Source organism: Mercenaria mercenaria, chromosome 3 (genome assembly GCF_021730395.1).
Source record: "Mercenaria mercenaria strain notata chromosome 3, MADL_Memer_1, whole genome shotgun sequence".
Lineage (NCBI taxonomy): Eukaryota > Metazoa > Mollusca > Bivalvia > Venerida > Veneridae > Mercenaria > Mercenaria mercenaria.
Genome location: NC_069363.1, coordinates 73,330,469 through 73,352,840, shown reverse-complemented (window position 1 = coordinate 73,352,840; position 22,372 = coordinate 73,330,469). Strand labels below are relative to the sequence as shown.

Genomic DNA, 22,372 nt, shown 5'->3' with positions numbered 1-22,372 from the left:
TAGCGCTTTTCACGGAAATCGTTTAAATTTCCGGTTCCGGTTAAGAATTTGTCCGGGAAATGTGTCAAAATATGAAAAAGCTGTATTTTTTCGCGTCGTTTGTTTACTTTATATGTCTGATTACAACTACAATTGAAACAGATACCCATTCAGTAAGTCTCGATCTTTATTTTATTCAAAACCGAAAATTGTATGAAAAACTGACAAAATGCTCATATTTATCTATTCGGACATGGCTAATTTCGGATGCAGAGCCAAACGTATAGGACAGATCGCCGTGACGTCACGCAATAACACCTGTTTATCTGGTGGTGGGCTAAACAAATGTTTTTACATCCTTGGTGTATGGATTGGAATTTTTAATTTTTAATAACTTTTTCGCTAATTTATGGATTTTAAAAATTCAAAAAGTTTTGAAATGCTTACGATTTTCATATTTTCTAATTTTAATATCTTTTTAAAATGAAAAACCATTTTAAATGACATTTGATTTTAATAGCTGCGTAACGATGCTCCAAAGTTTCAGAAAAAACACTGTAAGTCAAGCGTTCATAATTAATCCATTTTATTTCGAAATAATAATTAAAAGTAATCAATTAATTGCTTGTTTTATATCCTTTCCACTGATCAAAAAATATTGATATCATTTGTGTTTTAAGAAAGTTTAAGCCATTAGAAAAACATCACTGTTAACAAAAAGACATGGACGCTTGGCGTCTGCCCACCTGACCTTTGTCTTATCAGTTCTAAAAATAGAAAATACAGCGGATTTGTATACAAACACGATCTCTCCTATATTCATCATCATCATCATCCAGAGTGAGTGTAGTATATCCTGCCAGAATGCCTGGTACCCTGTGATGAAATAGCTGCATTGCTCCACAAAACAATTGCAGTAGTATTTACAGGTTAAAAATCTCTTCAAAATACAACTACGTACAAGGATATTGATGTCTAGTGACTGGCTGGCAGGGACCCTGAGTTCTGCCTGAACCCGTCAATGGTATGGCAGTTGGTGACCCTGGCCATGGCGATCTTGGAGAAATTGATGAGGCATATTCTTCTATAGTAGACCAGATGTTGGTAGCAGGGGTCACACTGGGAATTTTTTTCTCTGAGCCACTGCTTTTTCCAAAGATAAAATTATGAGGCCAACAACGGCGAAGCGCATAGCATTTACGTTCTTGTAGGACTATATTATATGCACCAAAGTACTCATATTTCTTAGTAACCCTTTAAAAAGCTATTTGAAAATCAATTTGTGTTAATTTCTAAAATTATCATTTTTATAAACATCTGCCATTTAATAAAAAAAAATTCTGAAAATCACATTTAAAATAAAGATGTCAAAAAAGAAAAAAAAATGTTTAAAAAAAAAATTATTTTGCACATTGCCTACAAGTGGGTGGGGTTCGATGCTTTCGCATGTTTTATTCTCAAAAAATACTTCAAAATAAGAGCTCCTTTTGCAACAGTTGTCATATTTTTCTTAAATGTAGACTTTTTATTGGCTTTTTATTAAGATTGCACTAAAAAATCTCGTCAGAAATGACAGAAATATCCGAAAATCACGGTCGCGAAAACGGGTGACAAATTCGGAAAACGTAAGTAAGAATTAAATATTTGATAAAATACCTATGTTTTATTGCTTTTCTATCATCATAGCTATTCAATACTTACAATTTCTGCTTGTCTAAAGCATTTTTATTTGTTTTTGCCCAAACTAACCCTCGGCAATCATAGAAAATTTGTCTAACGGCCGACTGCTCATAAAATTATCAAGTGCACATGATGATGATTATAATTACCCAGTTTGTTATTCAATAATCTAATTATCGCCAATTAACTGCCTGATCAAATAAAAAATTTGCAAATTGGCTCACTCTCTTCCAATAACGGATGTTGTGTCTACACAGATTATCGATTTTTCACACCTTTTGGTTCGTAAAACTGGCAATATTCGTAGTTTTGCAGACAGACATAGCTTCGGGCCATTTTCGCCAATTAGAAAATTTCGGAGCCACTTTTAATTTTTTGTCGCAAATGGCTCAAGTGGCGATCGACAGCGTGACCCCTGTTGGTAGTATAAGTTGCTAATTTGACCTAGGTTGTGCTGTCAATAATGTTTCGTCTAACAACCCAAACGTCCTGTTGCCTTTGGCTGCACTAGCATTGATGTGGTTCCTCCAAGTTTGTTGCTGGCCATAACACCCAGATTATTGGTGCTTTCAGCTGTCTTGCGTCTGATAATTTGCTGGTTAATATTTTCCAAAATACATAAAAAAAACATCAGGAGTATATTGTGAGTTATGTTTACTCAGTGTAACCAGGATCCCATTTTTAGCTGTTAAAAGTGTAACTTGCAAGAAGAGGTTGTAGTCATAGGTGCCAGTCCTTCATTGGGTAGATATTTTTTTCCAAAAAATTACAACACATGAATGGTTTCCAACTGCTGCCAGTAAAATAAAAATAAAAAAGTTTTACTTCTTATATGAAATTAAGTGCTTTATGTTCTATAGGAAAACCCAATCATAGGGGTAATTTTGATCCTTTCCTCTGAAATGCTTATTTCAGACAGTTATTGTTTAAAAGAGCCATTCTTCTAATTTTAGCTCAAATGTTGCTTTTCAATATTTTCAATAAGCTTAACAAAATCTGCTGTTGATAGTTGTAATGCATGTGGTACTCAATATCTACCACAGCAGGCCTTTTTCTGCCTATTTTGGGAAAAACTACATGATTTAATTTAGAAACTTTGAGTCATAAAATTAGCCAAATTTGGAAAATTATTATCAACAAAATTTCCTCTCTTTTTTTCGGAAATGTTTTGTACTCTTGATTTTGTTAAATTAATGTATTTATCTGCATAAATTGCAAAAAAATGGTAGTTAATGCACTTTATTTTTCTGTTGTCATAAATTTGCATGGGGGCTCTGTCAGGTATGAATTAGGAATGGGATGATTACATTTTTAATCGGATCCAGTTCGATTACAGTGTGAAACCGGTTTCAATTTTGCAAAACCGCTAATCGCTCTCAAACAATTTACATCCTACAGTCCCAATAAAATTAATGTTACTGCATGTATACATTACATCCTTGACAGCAACGCACCATAATGTGTTTATTTATCAATAAACAGGTAGAATAGCAGGGTGTATAGTGCCCCATTTTCTTTTGCTATTTTCGATCTTCTCTTAATGACGACACGAATCGTACTTTATCTTTATACATTTCTTTGACCATCACATAGACCTGCAGTATATTTCCGCTAAAACACATCAACATAATCATGTGTCTCTGATTTGCCTGTCATGATATATTTAAAATAAAATACACCAAAATATGACTTATTAATTATCACACTGCTTGCAAATGATTAACTTCGTACGTTCCTAATGAAATCAGCTCCTGGAAATACCTTGATAGGGTCGTCAGGAAAGAAAATGCATTTTCAATATAGCAGCCTGAATTAACCAGTTTGATTCGATTTCAAACAACTGATTAACCGGTTTCAAAATTTTGAAATTGTCCCTAGTATGAATAGCTTCTTTCTGACCGAGACTTAGGGTGATTAGTCTAGACTTAGTGATGGGTCTAGACTTGGAAGTCAGAGACTCTTGACGTTCTTGAACATTGAGAGGAATCCTATGATTGCCCACTTGACAAACTTTTGGATTCACCGGTATATGTTTCATTGTCTAGATAGACAGAGACATTGCTTGGAGACTGACTTGTTTCACTGCAGTACATGTATTTTTCCCCAAAGGACATAATGTTTTTCGGCACCTATCTCTAATATATTTTGAATTGTGTTACATTTAGTTTTGTTGTAGCATTACTGCCACCTGGTAATCATTATGCTCTCTGCACTATTCCTGAAGATACGAATATGCCTAATTCTGCTCGTAATAGTTTATTTCAGTTATGCCAATACACAGTTCAAATCAAAATTACATGATGATAAAAAATACCCATTTGACTCAGAAAGCTTATATATTGCTCAGGATGTCTCAAGTGACACTTGAATGGGAGTACAAATAAACTGTTTCATTATAATTTCACAGACATTTTCCATGCATAATTATCTTCCAAAACTGTTGAAGCAAGCAGTGTATCTCATGTGAACGACTCAGGTCCATCATGGCCCTCTTGTTTATTTTCATATATAAGATTTTTAGGTATATTTTTCATTGTAAATTTCCACCACTTTTGACACTGAATTTTTTGATAAAATTCAACTTTGACTTTATTGGAGTTTCTACCAGTCTTCCTAGATATCACAGTAAGCATTGAGCAATATTTGCCAAAAAGACTTAGTGTATAAAATTTTGGGGTGATATTGTAAGTTTGCTAGAATTTAAAAATGGGAATACTGTGAAGTCATTAATTTTCATGGAGGACTAATTTTTGTGGATGAGACAAGCCACAACATTTAATCACAGTGAAGCTGTAAAATTTCAATTTATTTTATTTTCAAAGGTCAAAAAATTTGTAGCCCCATGAAATAGACATCTTGGTCACAGCTACGAAATTTCATACTCACAAAATTGAATTATTTTACTTATATTTTGGCAGTTTATCTCTGGATCATGCAAAATAAAGCTGCATTTACCAAAAGCTTTTTAGCTTGACAATACGAAGTATGGAGAGCTATCCTACTCAACCCGGCGTCGGCGTTCTTCTGCATCCACATTTTGATTAAAGTTTTGATGCACTTTCTTTTTATCTTTGTTATTACTTGATGGATTTGCTTCAAACTTAAAATAGTTGTTCCTCATCATCACCTGTATTTTATAAGTTTTCCCCCTTTTGTACTTAAAATTTCAGGTTACGGTGTTGATGCACTTTCACTTTATCTATAGATGTTATTACGTGATGTATTTGCTTCAAACTTAAAATAGTTGTTACTCATCATCATATGGCTTAAGGGTCATAACTCTTGCACCAATATTTTATGAATTATCCCCCCTTTTTAGCTCACCTGTCACAAAGTGACAAGGTGAGCTTTTGTGATCGCGCGGCGTCCGTCGTCCGTGCGTGCGACCGTGCGTCCGTAAACTTTTGCTTGTGACCACTCTGGAGGTCACATTTTTTGTGGGATCTTTATGAAACTTGGTCAGAATGTTCACCTTGATGATATCTAGGTCAAGTTCGAAACTGGGTCACGTGCCATCAAAAACTAGGTCAGTAGGTCTAAAAATAGAAAAACCTTGTGACCTCTCTAGAGGCCATATATTTCACGAGATCTTCATGAAAATTGGTCAGAACGTTCAACTTGATGATATCTAGGTCAAGTTCGAAACTGGGTCACGTGCCGTCAAAAACTAGGTCAGTAGGTCAAATAATAGAAAAAACCTTGTGACCTCTCTAAAGGCCATATTTTTCATGGGATCTGTATGAAAGTTGGTCTGAATGTTCATATTGATGATATCTAGGTCAAATTCGAAACTGGGTCACGCGCAGTCAAAAACTAAGTCAGTAGGTCTAAAAATAGAAAAACCTTGTGACCTCTCTAGAGGCCATATATTTCATGAGATCTTCATGAAAATTGGTCAGAATGTTCACCTAGATTATATCTAGGTCAAGTTCGAAACTGGATCATGTGCCATCAAAAACTACGTCAGTAGGTCAAATAATAGAAAAACCTTGTGACCTCTCTAGAGGCCATATTTTTCATGGGATCTGTATGAAAGTTGGTCTGAATGTTCATCTTGATGATATGTAGGTCAAGTACGAAAGTTGGTCACGTGCTGTCAAAAACTAGGTCAGTAGGTCAAATAATAGAAAAACCTTGTGACCTCTCTAAAGGCCATATTTTTCATGACATCTGTATGAAAGTTGGTCTGAATGTTCATCTTGATGATATCTAGGTCAAGTTTGAAACAGGGTCATGTGCGGTCAAAAATTAGGTCAGTAGGTCTAAAAATAGAAAAACCTTGTGACCTCTCTAGAGGCCATACTTTTGAATGGATCTCCATAAAAATTGGTCAAAATGTTCATCTTGATGATATCTAGGTCAAGTTCGAAAGTGGGTCATGTGCCATCAGAAAGTAGGTCAGTAGGTCAAATAATGAAAAAAACATTGTGACCTCTCTAGAGGCCATATTTTTCATGGGATCTGTATGAAAGTTGGTCTGAATGTTTATCTTGATGATATCTAGGTCAAGTTTGAAACTGGGTCAACTGCGATCAAAAACTAGGTCAGTAGGGCTTGAAATAGAAAAACCTTGTGACCTCTCTAGAGGCCATACCCTTGAATGGATCTTCATGAAAATTGGTCAGAATGTTCACCTTGATGATATCTAGGTCAAGTTTGAAACTTGGTCACGTGCCTTAAAAAACTAGGTCAATAGGTCAAATAATAGAAAAACCTTGTGACCTCTCTAGAGACCATATTTTTCAATGGATCTTCATAAAAATTGGTCAGAATTTTTATCTTGATAATATCTAGGTCAAGTTCAAAACTGGGTCACATGAGCTCAAAAACTAGGTCACTATGTCAAATAATAGAAAAAACGACATCATACTCAAAACTGGATCATGTGGGAAGAGGTGAGCAATTCAGGACCATCATGGTCCTCTTGTTACTTAGAATTTCAGGTAAAAGTTTTGGTGCACTTTCACTTTATCTCAGTTATAACTTAATGGATTTGATTCAAACTTAAATTTGTTGTTCTACATCATCACCCACATCATATGACACAAGGTCCATAACTCTGGCACCAATTTTTAGCTCACCTGAGCACAAAGTGCTCGAAGGTGAGCTTTAGTGATCGCCCTGTGTCCGTCGTCCGTCCGTCGTCAACAATTTGACTGTTAACACTCCAGAGGTCACATTTTTGGCCCAGTCTTAATGAAACTTGGTCACAATGTTACCCTTAATAGAATCTTGGACAAGTTCGATATTGGGTCTTCTGGGGTCAAAAACTAGGTCACCAGGTCAAATCAAAGGAAAAGCTTGTTAACACTAGAGGTCACAATTTTGGCCCAAACTTAATGAAACTTCATCAGAGTGTTATCTTCAATAGAGTCTTGGACGAGTTCGATATTGGGTCATCTGGGGTCAAAAACTAGGTCACCAGGTCAAATCAAAGGAAAAGCTTGTTAACACTGTAGAGCTGTATCTTCATGTCAAACTTGGTCAGACTGTTAATATTGATGATCTTAAGGTCCAGTTTGAATCTGGGTCATGTAGGATCAAAAACTAGGTCAAATCAAAGGAAAAGCTAGTTTACACTGTAGAGGCCACATTTATGACCATATCTTAATGAAACTTGGTCAAAATGTTAATCTTGATGATCTATAGCTCAAGTTCCAATCTGGGTTAGGTGGGGTCAAAAACTAGGTCACCAGGTCAAATCAAGGGAAAAGCTTGTTAACACTCTAGAGGCCATATTTATGACTGTATCTTCATGAAACTTAGTCAGAATGTTAAACTTGATGATCTTTAGGATAAGTTCGAATCTGGGTCATGCCTGGTCAAAAACTAGGTCACCGGGTCAAATCAAAGGAAAAGCTAGTTAACACTTTAGAGGCCACATTTATGACCATATCTTAATGAAACTTGGTCAGAATGTTAATCTTGATGATCTTTAAGTCAAGTTTAAATCTGGGTCAGGTGGGGTCAAAAACTAGGTCACTAGGTCATATCAAAGGAAAAGCTTGTTAACACTCTAGAGGCCACATTTATAACTGTATCTTCATGAAACTTAGTCAGAATGTTAAACTTGATAATCTTTAGGTCAAGTTCGAATCTGGGTCATGTCGGGTCAAAAACTAGGTCACGGGGTTAAATCAAAGGAATAGCTAGTTAACACTTTAAAGGCCACATTTATGACCATATCTTAATGAAACTTGGTCAGAATGTTAATCTTGATGATCTTTAGGCCAGTAGGTCAGGTGAGCGATACAGGGCCTTCATGGCCCTCTTGTTTATGAATGATGCCCCCTTTTTACTTAGAATTTTATGTTAATTCTGATGCATTTTCATTATATCTCTGTTATTTCACAAGGGTTTTGATTCAAGCTTAAAATAATTGTTCATCATCACTACCTACATCATTGGCATAATTGTGACACTTGTATTTTATGATTTATCCCCCTTTTGTACGTGATGGATTTGCTTCAAACTTAAAATAGTTGTTCCTCATCATCACCCACATCATATGGCACAAGGGTTATAACTCTTGCACCAATATTTCATGAATTATCCCCCCCCCCCACACACACACACATTTATACTTAGAATTTCAGGTTAAAGTTTTGGTGCAATTTCACTTTATCTCAGTTATTACTAAATGGATTTGATTCAAACTTAAAATAGTTGTTCCACCCTACCACCCACATCATATGACACAAGGTGCATAACTCTTGCACCAATGTTTATGAATTATGCCCCCTTTTTGCTTAGAATTATACTTATGTAGTGTTTTGATACACTTTATCTTTACCTCTCTTATTACTTAATATTTTTGACACAGACTCAAGCTATTGTGCAATATCTTCATCTACCATTGGAGTCATTAAACACTCCAGTGACAGTTCCTGTTTCCTCAGATGTGCCCAGTTTCACTATCAAGCAACAAAATAGTCGAGCGCGCTGTGTCCTGTGATAACCCTTGTTACTGATGTCTTTTCCTTTTAGCTTTGACGAGGTTTATAACAATCACAAACATGATGACAGAAATTGTGCACTGGTTCAGTGGTACAGAAATTGTGCACTGGTTTAATGCTACAGCAATTGTGAACCGGTTCAATGCTACCAAAATCAGCTTATGCCATACAGAGCCAAAGGCATAGTTAAGGTCAAAATGCTGTTCAAACTCTCTACCAAGATCATATTCCTGATGAAAACTAATTAAGGTCAAAACTTGTCAAATAATAAAAGAAATAACATACTGGGTGTTGGTCGTGTGTTCCACTTAATCTATTTATATTTAGTCTGTACCAAGATGTCAAAAACATAGTTGTTAAAGCTATTATAAAAAGAACTAGAAAAAACACGAAACGTCTAAACCACAGGTCTGATTTCCAAATATTTTTATGTGTCTTAGATGCACAGACCAAAAAACTGTAGGGATTATGGGGGACCATATTCCCCTATACGACAGTATATTTTAAAGTAATTCTTTGAATGACCTTACCCAAACTGTTTGGGCTGTAAAATTTAGTGCTGTCTCACATCCTCATGACCTCGCATCTAATCCTAATATGAAGCGGTCATTATTACAAGAGCTCTGCTGTGTAACAGATGGATGGTATTTTAAAATTTCTTGTTGTTTTTTTTTTTTCTGTAGAAAATATGCAGTCAGTGTACCACTCCTCCGAAGGTAGATAGTTACCTTGTACAGTTCTGTCGCAAAGAAAATGGAACAGGATTGCTTCATCAAGATAACTCATGTTGTATCAACTCTACAGTATCATCTCAGACTTCATTAATTGTTGGGTAGGTCAGTTTTGTCAAGCGTAATTATTCTTGTGAAAGTTTTCAAGGTTTAAATTCAGTCCCGCATACTTGAATAATTCAAGTGAAAATTTCAGTTTGCTAGTCGAGATTTATGTACATGAGTTTTATTGCAAGTGAAAATTTGGGCCAAATGATCCACATTTTTAAATGGCCATATCTGTTGCTGGCCTAGTTTTGATGATTTATTAACATTCCAGTTTATTTTGTCTTTGAGTTTATAAACAGAAGTTTACATTAGATACATGTCACATGCACATCACACATGTCTATTCAAAACCGCTGACCAGCTGACAACTAACGACAGCATTTTTTGGGGAGTGGGGGTGGGGAGGGGGGGTTGTTTTTGTTTTTTTTAGCTCACCTGTCACAAAGTAACAAGGTGAGCTTTTGTGATTGCGCAGCGTCCGTCGTCCGTGCGTAAACTTTTGCTTGTGACCACTCTAGAGGTCACATTTTTCATGGGGTCTTTATGAAAATTGGTCAGAATGTTTACCTTGATGATATCTAGGTCAAGTTCGAAACTGGGTCACGTGCGGTCAAAAACTAGGTCAGTAGGTCTAAAAATAGAAAAACCTTGTGACATCTCTAGAGGCCATATTTTTCATGGGATCTGTATGAAAGTTGGTCTGAATGTTCATCTTGATGATATCTAGGTCAAGTTCGAAATGGGTCACGTGCCATCAAAAACTAGGTCAGTAGGTCAAATAATAGAAAAACCTTGTGACCTCTCTAAAGGCCATATTTTTCATGGGATCTGTATGAAAGTTGGTCTGAATGTTCATCTTGATGATATCTAGGTCAAGTTCGAAACTGGGTCATGTGCGGTCAAAAACTAGGTCAGTAGGTTTAAAAATAGAAAAACCTTGTGACCTCTCTAGAGGCCATACTTATGAATGGATCTCCATAAAAATTGGTCAGAATGTTCATCTTGATGATATCTAGGTCAAGTTCGAAAGTGGGTCATGTGCCATCAAAAAGTAGGTCAGTAGTTCAGATAATGAAAAAACGTTGTGACCTCTCTAGAGGCCATATTTTTCATGGGATCTGTATGAAAATTGGTCTGGATGTTTATCTTGATGATGTATAGGTCAAGTTTGAAACTGGGTCAACTGCGATCAAAAACTAGGTCAGTAGGTCTTAAAATAGAAAAACCTTGTGACCTCTCTGTAGGCCATACCCTTGAATGGATCTTCATGAAAATTGGTCAGAATGTTCAGCTTGGTGATATCTAGGTCAAGTTCGAAACTGGGTCACGTGCCTTCAAAAACTAGGTCAGTAGGTCAAATAATAAAAAAACCTTGTGACCTCTGTAGAGGCCATACTTTTCATGGGATCTGTATGAAAATTGGTCTGAATGTTCATCTTGATGATATCTAGGTCAGGTTTGAAACTGGGTCAACTGCGGTCAAAAACTAGGTCAGTAAGGTCTAAAATTAGAAAATTCTTTTGACCTCTCTAGAGGCCATATTTTTCAATGGATCTTCATGAAATTTGGTCTGAATGTTCATCTTGATGATATCTAGATCAGTTTCGAAACTGGGTCATGTGCGGTCAAAAACTAGGCCAGTAGGTATAAAAATAGAAAAACCTTGTGACCTCTCTAGAGGCCATATTTTTCATGAGATCTTCATGAAAATTGGTGAGAATGTTCACCTTGATAATTTTTCTAGGTAAAGTTCAAAACAGGGTCACGTACCTTTGAAAACTAGGTCAAATAATAGAAAAACCTTGTGACCTCTCTAGAGGCCATATTTTTCAATGGATCTTCATGAAAATTGGTCAGAATTTTTATCTTGATAATATCTAGGTCAAGTTCAAAACTGGGTCACATGAGCTCAAAAACTAGGTCACTATGTCAAATAATAGAAAAAACGATGTCATACTCAAAACTGGGTCATGTGGGAACAGGTGAGCGATTCAGGACCATCATGGTCCTCTTGTTTAATTTTACCTCGTGAACTTTTCTTTCTTTTTTCTTTTTTTGCCCCTCTTGGAAAAAACAAGAGTATTTTGCTTTGCTCCTGTTGATTGCATCCTTTGGTCGGGAGAGCAAACGGTTTCCACCCAATAACTTGAGAACCACATGACCCAGAACGTTTAAACTTTATAGCATGATAGAACTTCTGAAGTAGGTGACCCCTGATGTTTTTTTTTGGGGGGGGGGGGTGGATTTAACGTCACACCGACACATGATAGGTTATATGGCGACTTTCCAGCTTTAATAGGTGGAGGAAGAACCCGGGTGCCCCTCCGTGCATTATTTCATCATGAGCAGGCACCCAGGTAGAACCACCGACCTTCCGTAAGCCAGCTGGATGATTTCCTCACATGAAGAATTCAACATCCCGAGTGAGGCTCGCACCCACATCGATGAGGGGCAAGTGATTTGACATCAGCAACCTTAACCACTCGGCCACGGAGGCCCCTGATGTTTTTGGGGTCCAAAGGTCAAGGTCACAGGGACCTGCACATTGGAAACTATGTCTGCATGTTAACTTAATTATCACTTTACCAAGTATCTTCAGACTTGATAGAATAATTATGCTTAATGAAGTAGAAGAATGTTGAAGGTCAATGTCATAGGGGCCTGAACCTTTAAAATAGTTTCCACTCAGTTACTTCAGAACCATTTCAGCCACTATCTTCAAACTTGATAGAATCATTAGGCTTATGAAGTTGATTACCCTTATTGTTTTAGGGGTCAGTAGGTCAAAGGTGAAAGTCAGTGCTAACTGCACTGAAAGTGGAACAATTCATCATGTGGGGGGGGGGGGGGCATGCATGTTTTACAAACATGTCTTGTTTCAAAATGATTTTACTGAAATGTTTTATAGGGACCATTTATCAAGAGTGTTTAGATTAAATCTTATTTGTCAAAGAAAAGTATGGCCATCAGAGGGCCAGGTCAGTTTTCCCTTTATGTGTGTACTTGAAGCTTTAAAAATATGCTACTCAAACTGCTGGTCTGATTTTGAAATGATTTCTCAGAAATGAGCCTTCTCTGACGTGTTTGTTTAAACTAACTTTTCTGGTTTGTTAAAAATATGGCCACCAGAGGTAGTAGGTTGCTCTTTCTTGTATGTATATAGTGGTAACTTGAAAAATCTTTATGTCAGAAAACACTGGCCCAATTTCAAAATATTTTCCCAGATATTTTCCTTGCACAATTCAGCCAAAACTGCTCAACCAAGTTGTGAATGATCTACGGCAATCATGGTCCTCTTATTTTATATTCTGAACTGAAAATATCTTAGCTTATACTAGTATTGTAATTAAGGTTTCGATGGAGGACTTGAGAAACAAAAATCAAACAACACCAAATCATAGAAAGAAAGAGTTGTTTGACATGAAAATTGAACAGCATGTAAAACATGTATATTACTTTACGAAACAAGTGTCAGTATACTGATATAAACATTGAATTCCGGAAAAGGGCTGCCTAAAGGGGCTCCACTTCCGGACAGTTAAACGCCTTTAAAAACTCACCATTTTCAAAGAACTGTTACACATGTTTGTTTTGATGCATTTGCAATAGCCTGCGAGTGGTGAAATTTCATGTAACAAGGTGGAACATAGTTTTCAGCAATTGTTTATCTTTTTTTCTTTACAAATGGCATTCATTTTCAAAGGGAGACAACTTTTCTCAAAGGTTACTTAAAATAATCGGAAAAAAGTTGTTTCCCTTTGAAAATGAATGCCATTTGTACTTAAAATAATCGGGAACAGTTGTCTCCCTTTGAAAATGAATGCCATTTGTAAAGAAATAAAGATAAACAATTGCTGAAAACTGTGTTCCACCTTGTTATGCGAAATTTCACCACTCGCACGCTATTGCACATGCATCAAAACAAACATGTGTAACAGTTCTTTGAAAATGGTGAGTTTTTAAAGGCGTTTAACTGTCCGGAAGTGGAGCCCCTTTAAGCAGCCCTTTTCCGGAATTCAATGTTTATATCAGTATACTGACACTTGTTTCGTAAAGTAATATACATGTTTTACATGCTGTTCAATTTTCATGTCAAACAACTCTTTCTTTCTATGATTTGGTGTTGTTTGATTTTTGTTTCTCAATGCCTCCATCGAAACCTTAAGATTGTAGAATTTTAACTATTTACAGGGTGGATATGAGTGGATGTGGTCTGAAAACTATCAGTGGATTATTCAGTAACATGCATGATCTCAAAGTTATGTAAGTATCTATGTAGTACAGACCATGGATGTAAAAATCTATTTATTACACATTAGAAATGGGTTTCCTTTAAAAGGGTCATTCTTGTTTGGGGGCAGTAAAAATGTATAAAAAGATGTAGAGTGGTGGAACCTATGCTCGCGGTATTCCTATGCTCGCGGTATTTCGATAAATACGCTCTCTGCAGAAGCACTGATAAAAATATTTCATCATGCTATGTTCAACACCGACCAGTGGTAAAATGCATTTACAACAAACGTAGCGATAGCCGCGCGTGCCGCTCACGTGACGTATACAGCAGCCGATACGTTTTACGCAATCTGTATCCGTCGCACAAATCTCACACAAATATGTCAAAATCACTCAACTAAAGTTAGTTTTTTTGAAATCATGCATTACATTCAGATATAAGATACATTTAAGAGCAAGATGTGATGAATGTGGCGCCTGGCTACACTACGAGTGCCTTTCGAACCATGAAAAGGTCTTAGTATTTTGACAAAGTCCAAATGGTTCTTCCTGGGATGTAGGGAGGAGTAAATTTCCTACACACAAAAGAAGTGTAGAAAGCATTAGCGAGTTAATCACTGTCGTTGTTTGAATCTTTAATACTTGAACATTCTGTTTTTAAACAACATTATTATACGTTTTTAAGCTTTGTTCTAATAGTGACTCCATTTCTGTAAGGGAAATATACACATAGAGGCACATACTAAATGTTATCCCCATTTATTTTGTTTTTCACATAATAAATGAGTAATGTTCTAAATATTATATTCGCATATGCTTGTTTGTTCATTTTTAGTCTGCTGAATTTTATTTTCGTCCTTAGTTTAATCGATATTACATACCGCCAGCATAGGTTCCCTTCAGGGCGAATTTTCACCTTTTTACGTATGCCGTGTCGATAGCTCACGAGACGACTAAGTCACGTGATGACGCACATCAACAATATGTTTCGCTAAAAGGAGGATAACTTTATGTTTTTGCATAGGCAAATCGAATTAATAATTTTTTCTTGCTTCTTAAAAAGATTATATATGTACAAAATACCGCGAGCATAGGTTCCACCACTCTACATGTGTAACAAAGTCCTGCTATAAACTGTAAAATAAGATGGTTGTGCAAGGGTAAAAGTTCTATATACTCTCAAAAGCATGACTCTGAAATATTTTAAAAGACATGTTGGTACAATTTTGAAGTAATTTTTCAGAAATGTATCTTTAGGGTCCATTCCCCCAAGATTATTCAGATTCTTTTGATTCATTAAAACATGGCTGCCAAAGTTAAAAATATATAATAAATAAACATCATTGTCTTGTGAACAGATGGTCCAATTTTGAAAAAAAAAATCTTAGAAATTTTCCTTCTGTGCCTCTAGCATGTTTGTTTGAAGTATTTCTGTTTGATGAAACTTGGCCACCAGAGGTTGTCACATTTTCCTGTGTGTATATTGTGGTTTCTCTATATTTACAATTCAAATTTGTCAGAAAACACTGTCTCAATTTCAAAATTAAAAAAAAAAAATCTCTGAATTCTACTTGATATGAAATTTTGATTAGACTAGGAGTAATACACAATTACCTTTCTTAAATATGTTTGGCAGTAGAATTATACTGATTGTTTATGATATGTGCATTATGTATTTTGTTTCTTTTTTCAGAATGTTAGAAAATAACACAGATTTGCAGATTAAACAAGATGATTTTAATGGTCTTTCAAAACTACTCTATTTGTAAGTAGATCATGTGGTTTATGAGACCAAGATATCAATAGCAGTCACTTAAATAAATTTTGACGAATAAAAATACAGCATTCATGCCAAACTTTTACCATTAATTTTTAAAACATTTTAGAGAAAACAGACAGAATCTGATGTTAACTACAGTGTGGCATACTTGGTCTCAGACCATACTATCGAACAAGGGGTTGCAAATTATAGCCCCTGCTAGATATATGTGAAACATGCTCTTATGATCAATTTCTTTGTGCGAAAACATAACATGAAGTAAGAATTGTTGCTATGCAACCTTTCTGCTGTTATTACCAGGTATCGTTAAGAGAGGGTTCATTTAAGACGTTTTATTGTCAAATATTCAAATTTTTCAATGTTTTCTTATGTTTTGCTTTCAGTATATATATTTGCATTTTGGGAGTTCCCTTCACTGCAACAAGTTCTTAGTTTCTAAGATAACATATCAGAGTTTGCTTTATCAATTTCATTTTATTTACATGTATGTATTAATTAATTCATTTTAACAAATATTGCATTATACTTGCCAACATTGCAGTAAATTGTTTGTTTCCAGAATGAATTAACTGTATTTAATTAGCTACTTGTTTATAGAAATAAGGACTGCAAACTACTTTTATGTTTTGTTGATAGATTATGATGTAATGTTTTGTTTTTAGATCCCTTCCAGATTTCTTACAATGCCCAGGAGGAAATAAATCTTGGAACTCAGTAGAGAAACAAAACAACACTGTCATTTGTGAGGAAGAGATTAATTTATGTGTAAAAAATAATGGTAAGTGCGTGTATAGTAAAAGACTTGTAACCCTTGATTCATTTTGATTTCATACATGAAATGATTCAAGCAGTTTTTGTTTTTAACCTCTAGCCTGCTAAATTTCTATAATGGACTGGTCCATCATTCAGTTTGGGTAGCGCTACTTATCAATCAAAGGGGTGTTCACTAAAAATTTACTGACTGAATAGCAAACAGTGCAGACCATGATCAGCCAGCACGGATGTGCACGTGCAGGTAGATTTTGGTCTGCACTGGTTGCAGAGGCAGAATCACTTGCCGCGAGCAGGCTGAAAGTTAATTATTTATTTGATAAAAAGTACTACGTAAAATATATTTTGGTTTTATTGAGTAGTGTAAGTGCATTTAAAGTGTGTGTAAGTTATTATTAGAGAAGGCAAAATGCATAAAATGGATTGTCAGTTAAAAATGTTTGATTTTAACCTTTTGTTAATTCTGGGGATAATGATCCTTAAATTTGCATGTATACCTGTACAAAACTATGCCATTATTAGTCCCCTACCGGCTGAAGACCAGAGGGGACTAAAGGAATGCTGACTGCCTGTGTCCGGCCACAAATCTGAATCCTGCAATTACTCAAAAAGTGTTCAAGCTAGGTTCATAAAACTCGGTATGTGAATAGAGGGTAGTACATGTATGTAGATTTTGCATGTACATGAGGTCAAGGTCACTATTCAAGATCAGATAAAAATTGTTTCTATTCTATAACTTTTATACGCATTGATTGATTATCTTAGTGCTACACACAAATGTTCCTCATGATGAGACAATGTGTCAACACATGATCTATGCTTGTCTGTTTAAGGTCAAGGTCACTGTTTAAGGTCAAGTAAAAATTTGTTTCTTATCCATAACTTTAATTGCATTGAAGGATTTTTTTTATTACTACACAGCAATGTTCCCCATGATTAGACTATGTGACACACATGGCCTATTGAAGATCAAATAAAAATTGTCAGTCAGTCAGTCAGTCAGTGTTTAAATTTAATATAAGGGTCCATCCGCCCTTTCAGGCACAATATAGCATTAAGCTATGTAAGAGTATAGACCCCCAGCATGTCACCAGGCATGCCGTTAAAGATTCTTTTTGAAGCCAAAGTGGTGAAAATTTACCTCTACGCAATTTCCGTAGAGTATATGCCAAAGAAAAATAATTTTGATGCCAAAAGTGAATCACTGTCACGGCCAATGAGACCTAAATGACAGAGACCCATAAAGAGACGTGTTTGCTCCAAGGTGCCCTTTAAAGGACGGTAAGTGCTGCAAGCCGCTGTTGTTGTCACTGGAATCCGTCGCTGCTGTGGGTGTTGTGCCCCTCCCTGCTCGCCCCCCCACGTTGAGCGTGGAGTTTGAGCAGCTCGGTAGCTTCTCTGCATGCTGTCAGTATTCTGCAGGCCATCTGAACAGCAGGCCGTCGGCCAAGTACATAGCTCCTCTTCACAAACAATCCCTCTTAGGGCCACTCCCTCCGGATTAGTCAGGACACCAACAGCTGAGTTGGCTACGACACTAAGGTCCACATCTGTCGATGCCCTGTGCCTTCTCTGCGACGTGCACGCTCCGGAGGGAAGGAGAAGCAAATAAAAATTGTTTCTATTCTATAACTTTTATACTCATTGATTGATTATCTTAGTGCTACACACAAATGTTCCCCATGATGAGACAAAGTGTCAACACATGATTTATGCTTGTCAGTTAAAGGTCAAGGTCACTGTTTAAGGTCAAGTAAAAATTTGTTTCTTCTCCATAACTTAATTGCATTGAAGGATTTTTCATTACAACACAGCAGTGTTCCCCATGATTAGACTATGTGACACACACATGGCCCATTGTTGATGGTCAAAGGTCAAGGTCACTATTGAAAGTTTTCAACATAAGGTCCTCTCCTGACTTTTTCAAATCATCGGGCATATGGCCGCTTTTAGGAGCTGCTGGAGCTGAAATATTAAAACCTTTAAACAATTCTTGTTTAGCCTGCTTGCAGTGAGCTCAATATAGTCACCACTTTTGGCAGTTCGGTGTGTGTGTGCGTCCGTCCTTGCGTCTGTCTGATTTTGTCCGGACCATAACTTTGACATGCATGGACCAATCTTGTTATATTTGGCATGAATGTTTACCTCAATGAGAAAGTGTGTCGTGCGCAAATCACATGTTCCTATCTCAAAGGTCAAGGTCACAGTTGAAGGTCAAAGGTCAAATTGAAGTTTGTCTTGATCATTTCGTCTTCAGGCATGGTGGGATTTTGATGTTGGCATGAATGTTCATCATTATGAGACAGGGTGTCATGCGCAAGAACCAGGTCCAAGGTCAAGGTCACACTTGACAGCTGGCGGGTTGACATTCTGCCCATGGGCATACTTGTTTTCTCATAAAACTTTGAAGGATCTACTTCAAGCTTACCTAATGAAAATGTCTCAAAATAACAAAGTAGAAAATTGTGAAATGTTTTGTCAGACCTGTAAAAATCTGTGTGAGAGGTTTTGTCATCATATATGAAACAATGACGGAATGTGTTCGTTCTGTATCACTGTTTATCTTATCCTCTAGCGGTTTTATTTTGTTTCAGTGACATGTCAGAACAGCAACAGTCATTGTGTGCTCACTGGTCCAGGTGTGATGGAATGTTTGTGTTTACCTGGTTACCATGGATACAAATGTCTTAGACAGGTAACTTATTTTCTGTTGTAATAAAGAGTTTCCCAGATAACCTACTGTTTAAAAAGCTGTAATTATTTACCATTGAACCCATAGCCTGTGCTTTTGTTTGAAACTAATAGCAATTTATTAGGATTCAGTAATAATATGTAACTTCACAAATGAATAAATCAGTAAATATTTAAATTGAAAAACGTACATTGTACAATTAGATTAATAGTTTTTATGCCCCCAAAGATTAAATTGCACTGTCCTTTCATGTGTGTGTGCATGCATGTGTGCATCCAAATTCTTGTCTGGGCTGTAACTCTGCCATCCAAAAAGGGATTTTGAAATAACTTGGCATAAATGTTCACCATAATGAGATGATTTGTCATGCGCAAGACCCAGACCCCTAGCTCCAAGGTCAAGGTCACACTTAGAAATCAAAGGTTAACACATGTCCGGTTCATAACTCTGCCATTCATCAAGGGATTTTGAAATTACTTGGCATAAATGTTCCCCATAATGAGATGATTTGTCATGGGCAAGATCCAGACTGCTAGCTCAAAGGTCAAGGTCAAACTTAGAGGTTAAAGGTTAACATGGTTAGTTTCTTGTCCGGTCCACAACTCTGCCATAGGATAAGGTATTTTAAAATTACTTGGTATGAATGTTCCATATAATGAGATGACATGTCATTCACAAGACCCAGACCCCTAGCTCCAAGGTCAAGGTCACACTTAGAAGTCAAAGGTTAACATGGTCTGTTTCTTGTCTAGTCCATAACTCTGCCATTTATCAAGGGATTTGAAAATAATTTTACACAAATGTTAACCATATTGAGGTGTGTCAAGTTTATGATCCGGGTTTCTCAGGTCTGGGTCAAGGTCACAAAGTGATTCGTACCTAAACTATTCTGGCATTATTTGCACAGACAACTGTAGCATTCTTGGGCATGCTTCGGGGACATTTGTCACTAATAGTGACAGCTCTTGCTTTTAATAGAAGAAATTGATTATTTTCTTGTGTAGTGTTTGATGGATAATTTCTGATACAGGAATGACATTCCCCCCACCCCTACCCCATTTCCAGGGATGATTTTTTTTTTTACATAGCATTTTGTAATAAAAATAACACTCCTGAAATACAGAGTTGTTTGCCTGTCAGAAAGTGAAACTAAGATACCTGTTCCATATGTCCTATATCCAGGACATAAAATGTTGCAGAGTTCAGGGTGTCTTGTTGGGTCAGTTTTGCATGACAGTGCAGTAGACTTTTGTTTATAGGTACATGTTGCTCATCCACTTGCTGACACAAGTACTAACTCCAGTCTGACTAACAACATCAATGCAGCGCAAAAAGTGTGTAAGTGTATTGACATGTAGAAGCACTTGCCCACTTTTAGCGCTGAGATAATGATATGAGCCGCGCCATGGGAAAACCAACATAGTGGCTTTGCGTCTGCGCAGTCTGGTCAGGATCCATGTTGTTCACTTTCAAAGCCTATTGCAATTAGAGAAACCGTTAGCGAACAGCATGGATCCTGACCAGACTGCACAGAGGCGCATGCTGGTCTGGATCCATGCTGGTCGCAAAGCCACTATATTGGTTTTCTCATGGCGCGGCTCTTATGTTAATTTATTACTCTTAGATAATAAGGATTGATGTCACGATAAAATCAGTCTGTAATTAATTATATATATGAGCAGCACCACGAGAAAACCAACATTTGCTGATGTAATTTTCAGGGAACATTTCCAGCAGTGAGTTACTCCATCATCATATGTGTGTGTACAGCAGTCATATCAGGATTTCTATGGTGTACACAGAGGAGGAAAGTTAAAAAGAAGACACACACATACTAACGTGAAGTTTGTGAATACAGATGAATATTTTAAGAACAATGCAACATTCCTATGTAAAATTTATGCCAGCCTTATACAGGGTGTTTTTGAGATTTTTCTGTTGTTTGTTCATTTGTAGACATCTGTAATAAAAGATAACATGTGCAATTTCTCAATGTGAAACTGTTTGTGTTGGTTACACTAACAGTTTTGTGGAAAACTTTTTGTGTGACTATACAAAATATATGGAGAACTGTCCTGCTCACCCCTGTGTCATTGCGCTCACCTTGGTCAAAGTTTTCATTCACTTTCTCTTTTTTCATTTGATTAAAACAATTAGTTATTCCTCAGTATCACCCACTTAATAATTATGACTCAAGGGCCATACTTGCACCAAAACCAGATATATGTGTAATATATTGTAGTCTAATGTTGAATAATTCACTGAAAATCATGTAATTAAGTAAATTTACTTTTCCAATATTTAGCTTGAATATTGGAATTTTTTTAAATAGTAGAGTTATTGTTGTCACCCTTTCGTCAGCATCCATGTTACAAAAGTTTTGCATGTAAACAAGTTCCTCTAGAACTAGTAAACCTAATGCATTCAAACTTCAGACATGTATTCTGCATCATAAAATTACCTTACATGGTAAATTACATAACTCTAGCTTTTATTTTGTCAAAAAAAATCCCAGTTTAACATAGAAATTTTGTGACAGTTTTACATGTAATTATGTTTTTCAGGAATTACTTGACTAAATGTTTTCAGATTCTCCACAATGTCTTTTACATCATGAGATGACCTCATATGGCAAGTTTCATATTTCTGACTTTTATTTTATCATAATTATGCCATTTTTTCAACTTAAAAAATTTAGCGAATGTATATAAGCAAGTATTAGGTGGAAAAGCTTCAAAAAGTCATGCATGCTGTCATTTTGCAGAGTTCTGGCTTGCACTTTACTTTTATGAATTATGCCCCCTGTTTACTTAGAATTTCAGGTTCACAGTCCAACATCATCATCAACATCAGAGGATATTAATTCCTCCAATGATTGCTCTAGTTTTCTCAGATGTGCCCTAGCTAGTTCCCTATTAAGCATCAGAATAGTCGAGTGTGCTTTTTCCTCTGAAAGCTCTTGTTGTTTCTTGAAAACAGACATGTCTGTAAGTTTGTGACCATGTATCGGTATGCCTTTTGATCTATCATGTGTAAACATATTCTCTTGCAGATGTATTGGAGGATCCTTTATATTTTATGTATTGTTTCTTTAAACATATTTTAGTATACTTGCCTGTATAATATATTATTATAAACTTATTTTAACTTGCCTGAATTTTGCTGCTCTTTGTATTTATTGGGTACCAACAGTATATATAATTTTGTCTATATTTTTATGCCCCCGGCATCTACTGATGCGGGAGGCATATAGTGATCGTCCTGTCCGTCCGTTCGTCCGTCCGTACGAGGACCAAATGGGACCGTTTCATCTAGCATCAATACCCCTAACTAGAATGACTTGATACTAATGCAGATGTAACCTGTGACCATTCCTCATCTTCAGACATCACCTGACCTCAGTTTGACCTTGACCTTGACCTCATTTTGGACTTAGGTTGCTTTATATGGGCCATCTCTTGGTTAACCAAATGGGACCGTTTCGTCTAGCATCAATACCGCT

General features: G+C 36.3%; 1 protein-coding gene across 1 annotated transcript; it reads left to right on the top strand.

Annotated features, from left to right (window-relative positions):
* The first annotated feature begins 28 nt into the window (after window positions 1-28).
* On the top strand, window positions 29-20,719 carry LOC123524406 (all-trans retinoic acid-induced differentiation factor-like). Its single transcript, XM_053538893.1, has 7 exons — window positions 29-152; window positions 9,299-9,447; window positions 13,586-13,657; window positions 15,321-15,392; window positions 16,070-16,185; window positions 18,773-18,873; window positions 20,592-20,719. The coding sequence occupies exons 1-7, from the start codon at window positions 60-62 to the stop codon at window positions 20,706-20,708; spliced, it is 720 nt and encodes a 239-aa protein (XP_053394868.1). The 5' UTR covers window positions 29-59; the 3' UTR covers window positions 20,709-20,719.
* The last annotated feature ends 1,653 nt before the right edge of the window (window positions 20,720-22,372 follow it).

Bases quoted from the DNA above. Each gene is read 5' to 3' on its own strand.
- LOC123524406 (XM_053538893.1), top strand. From the start codon at position 60: ATGTGTCAAAATATGAAAAAGCTGTATTTTTTCGCGTCGTTTGTTTAC. The intron at 13,658-15,320 runs GTAAGTATCTAT...TTCTTTTTTCAG, and splicing joins ATGCATGATCTCAAAGTTAT to AATGTTAGAAAATAACACAG. The intron at 18,874-20,591 runs GTAACTTATTTT...TGTAATTTTCAG, and splicing joins GATACAAATGTCTTAGACAG to GGAACATTTCCAGCAGTGAG.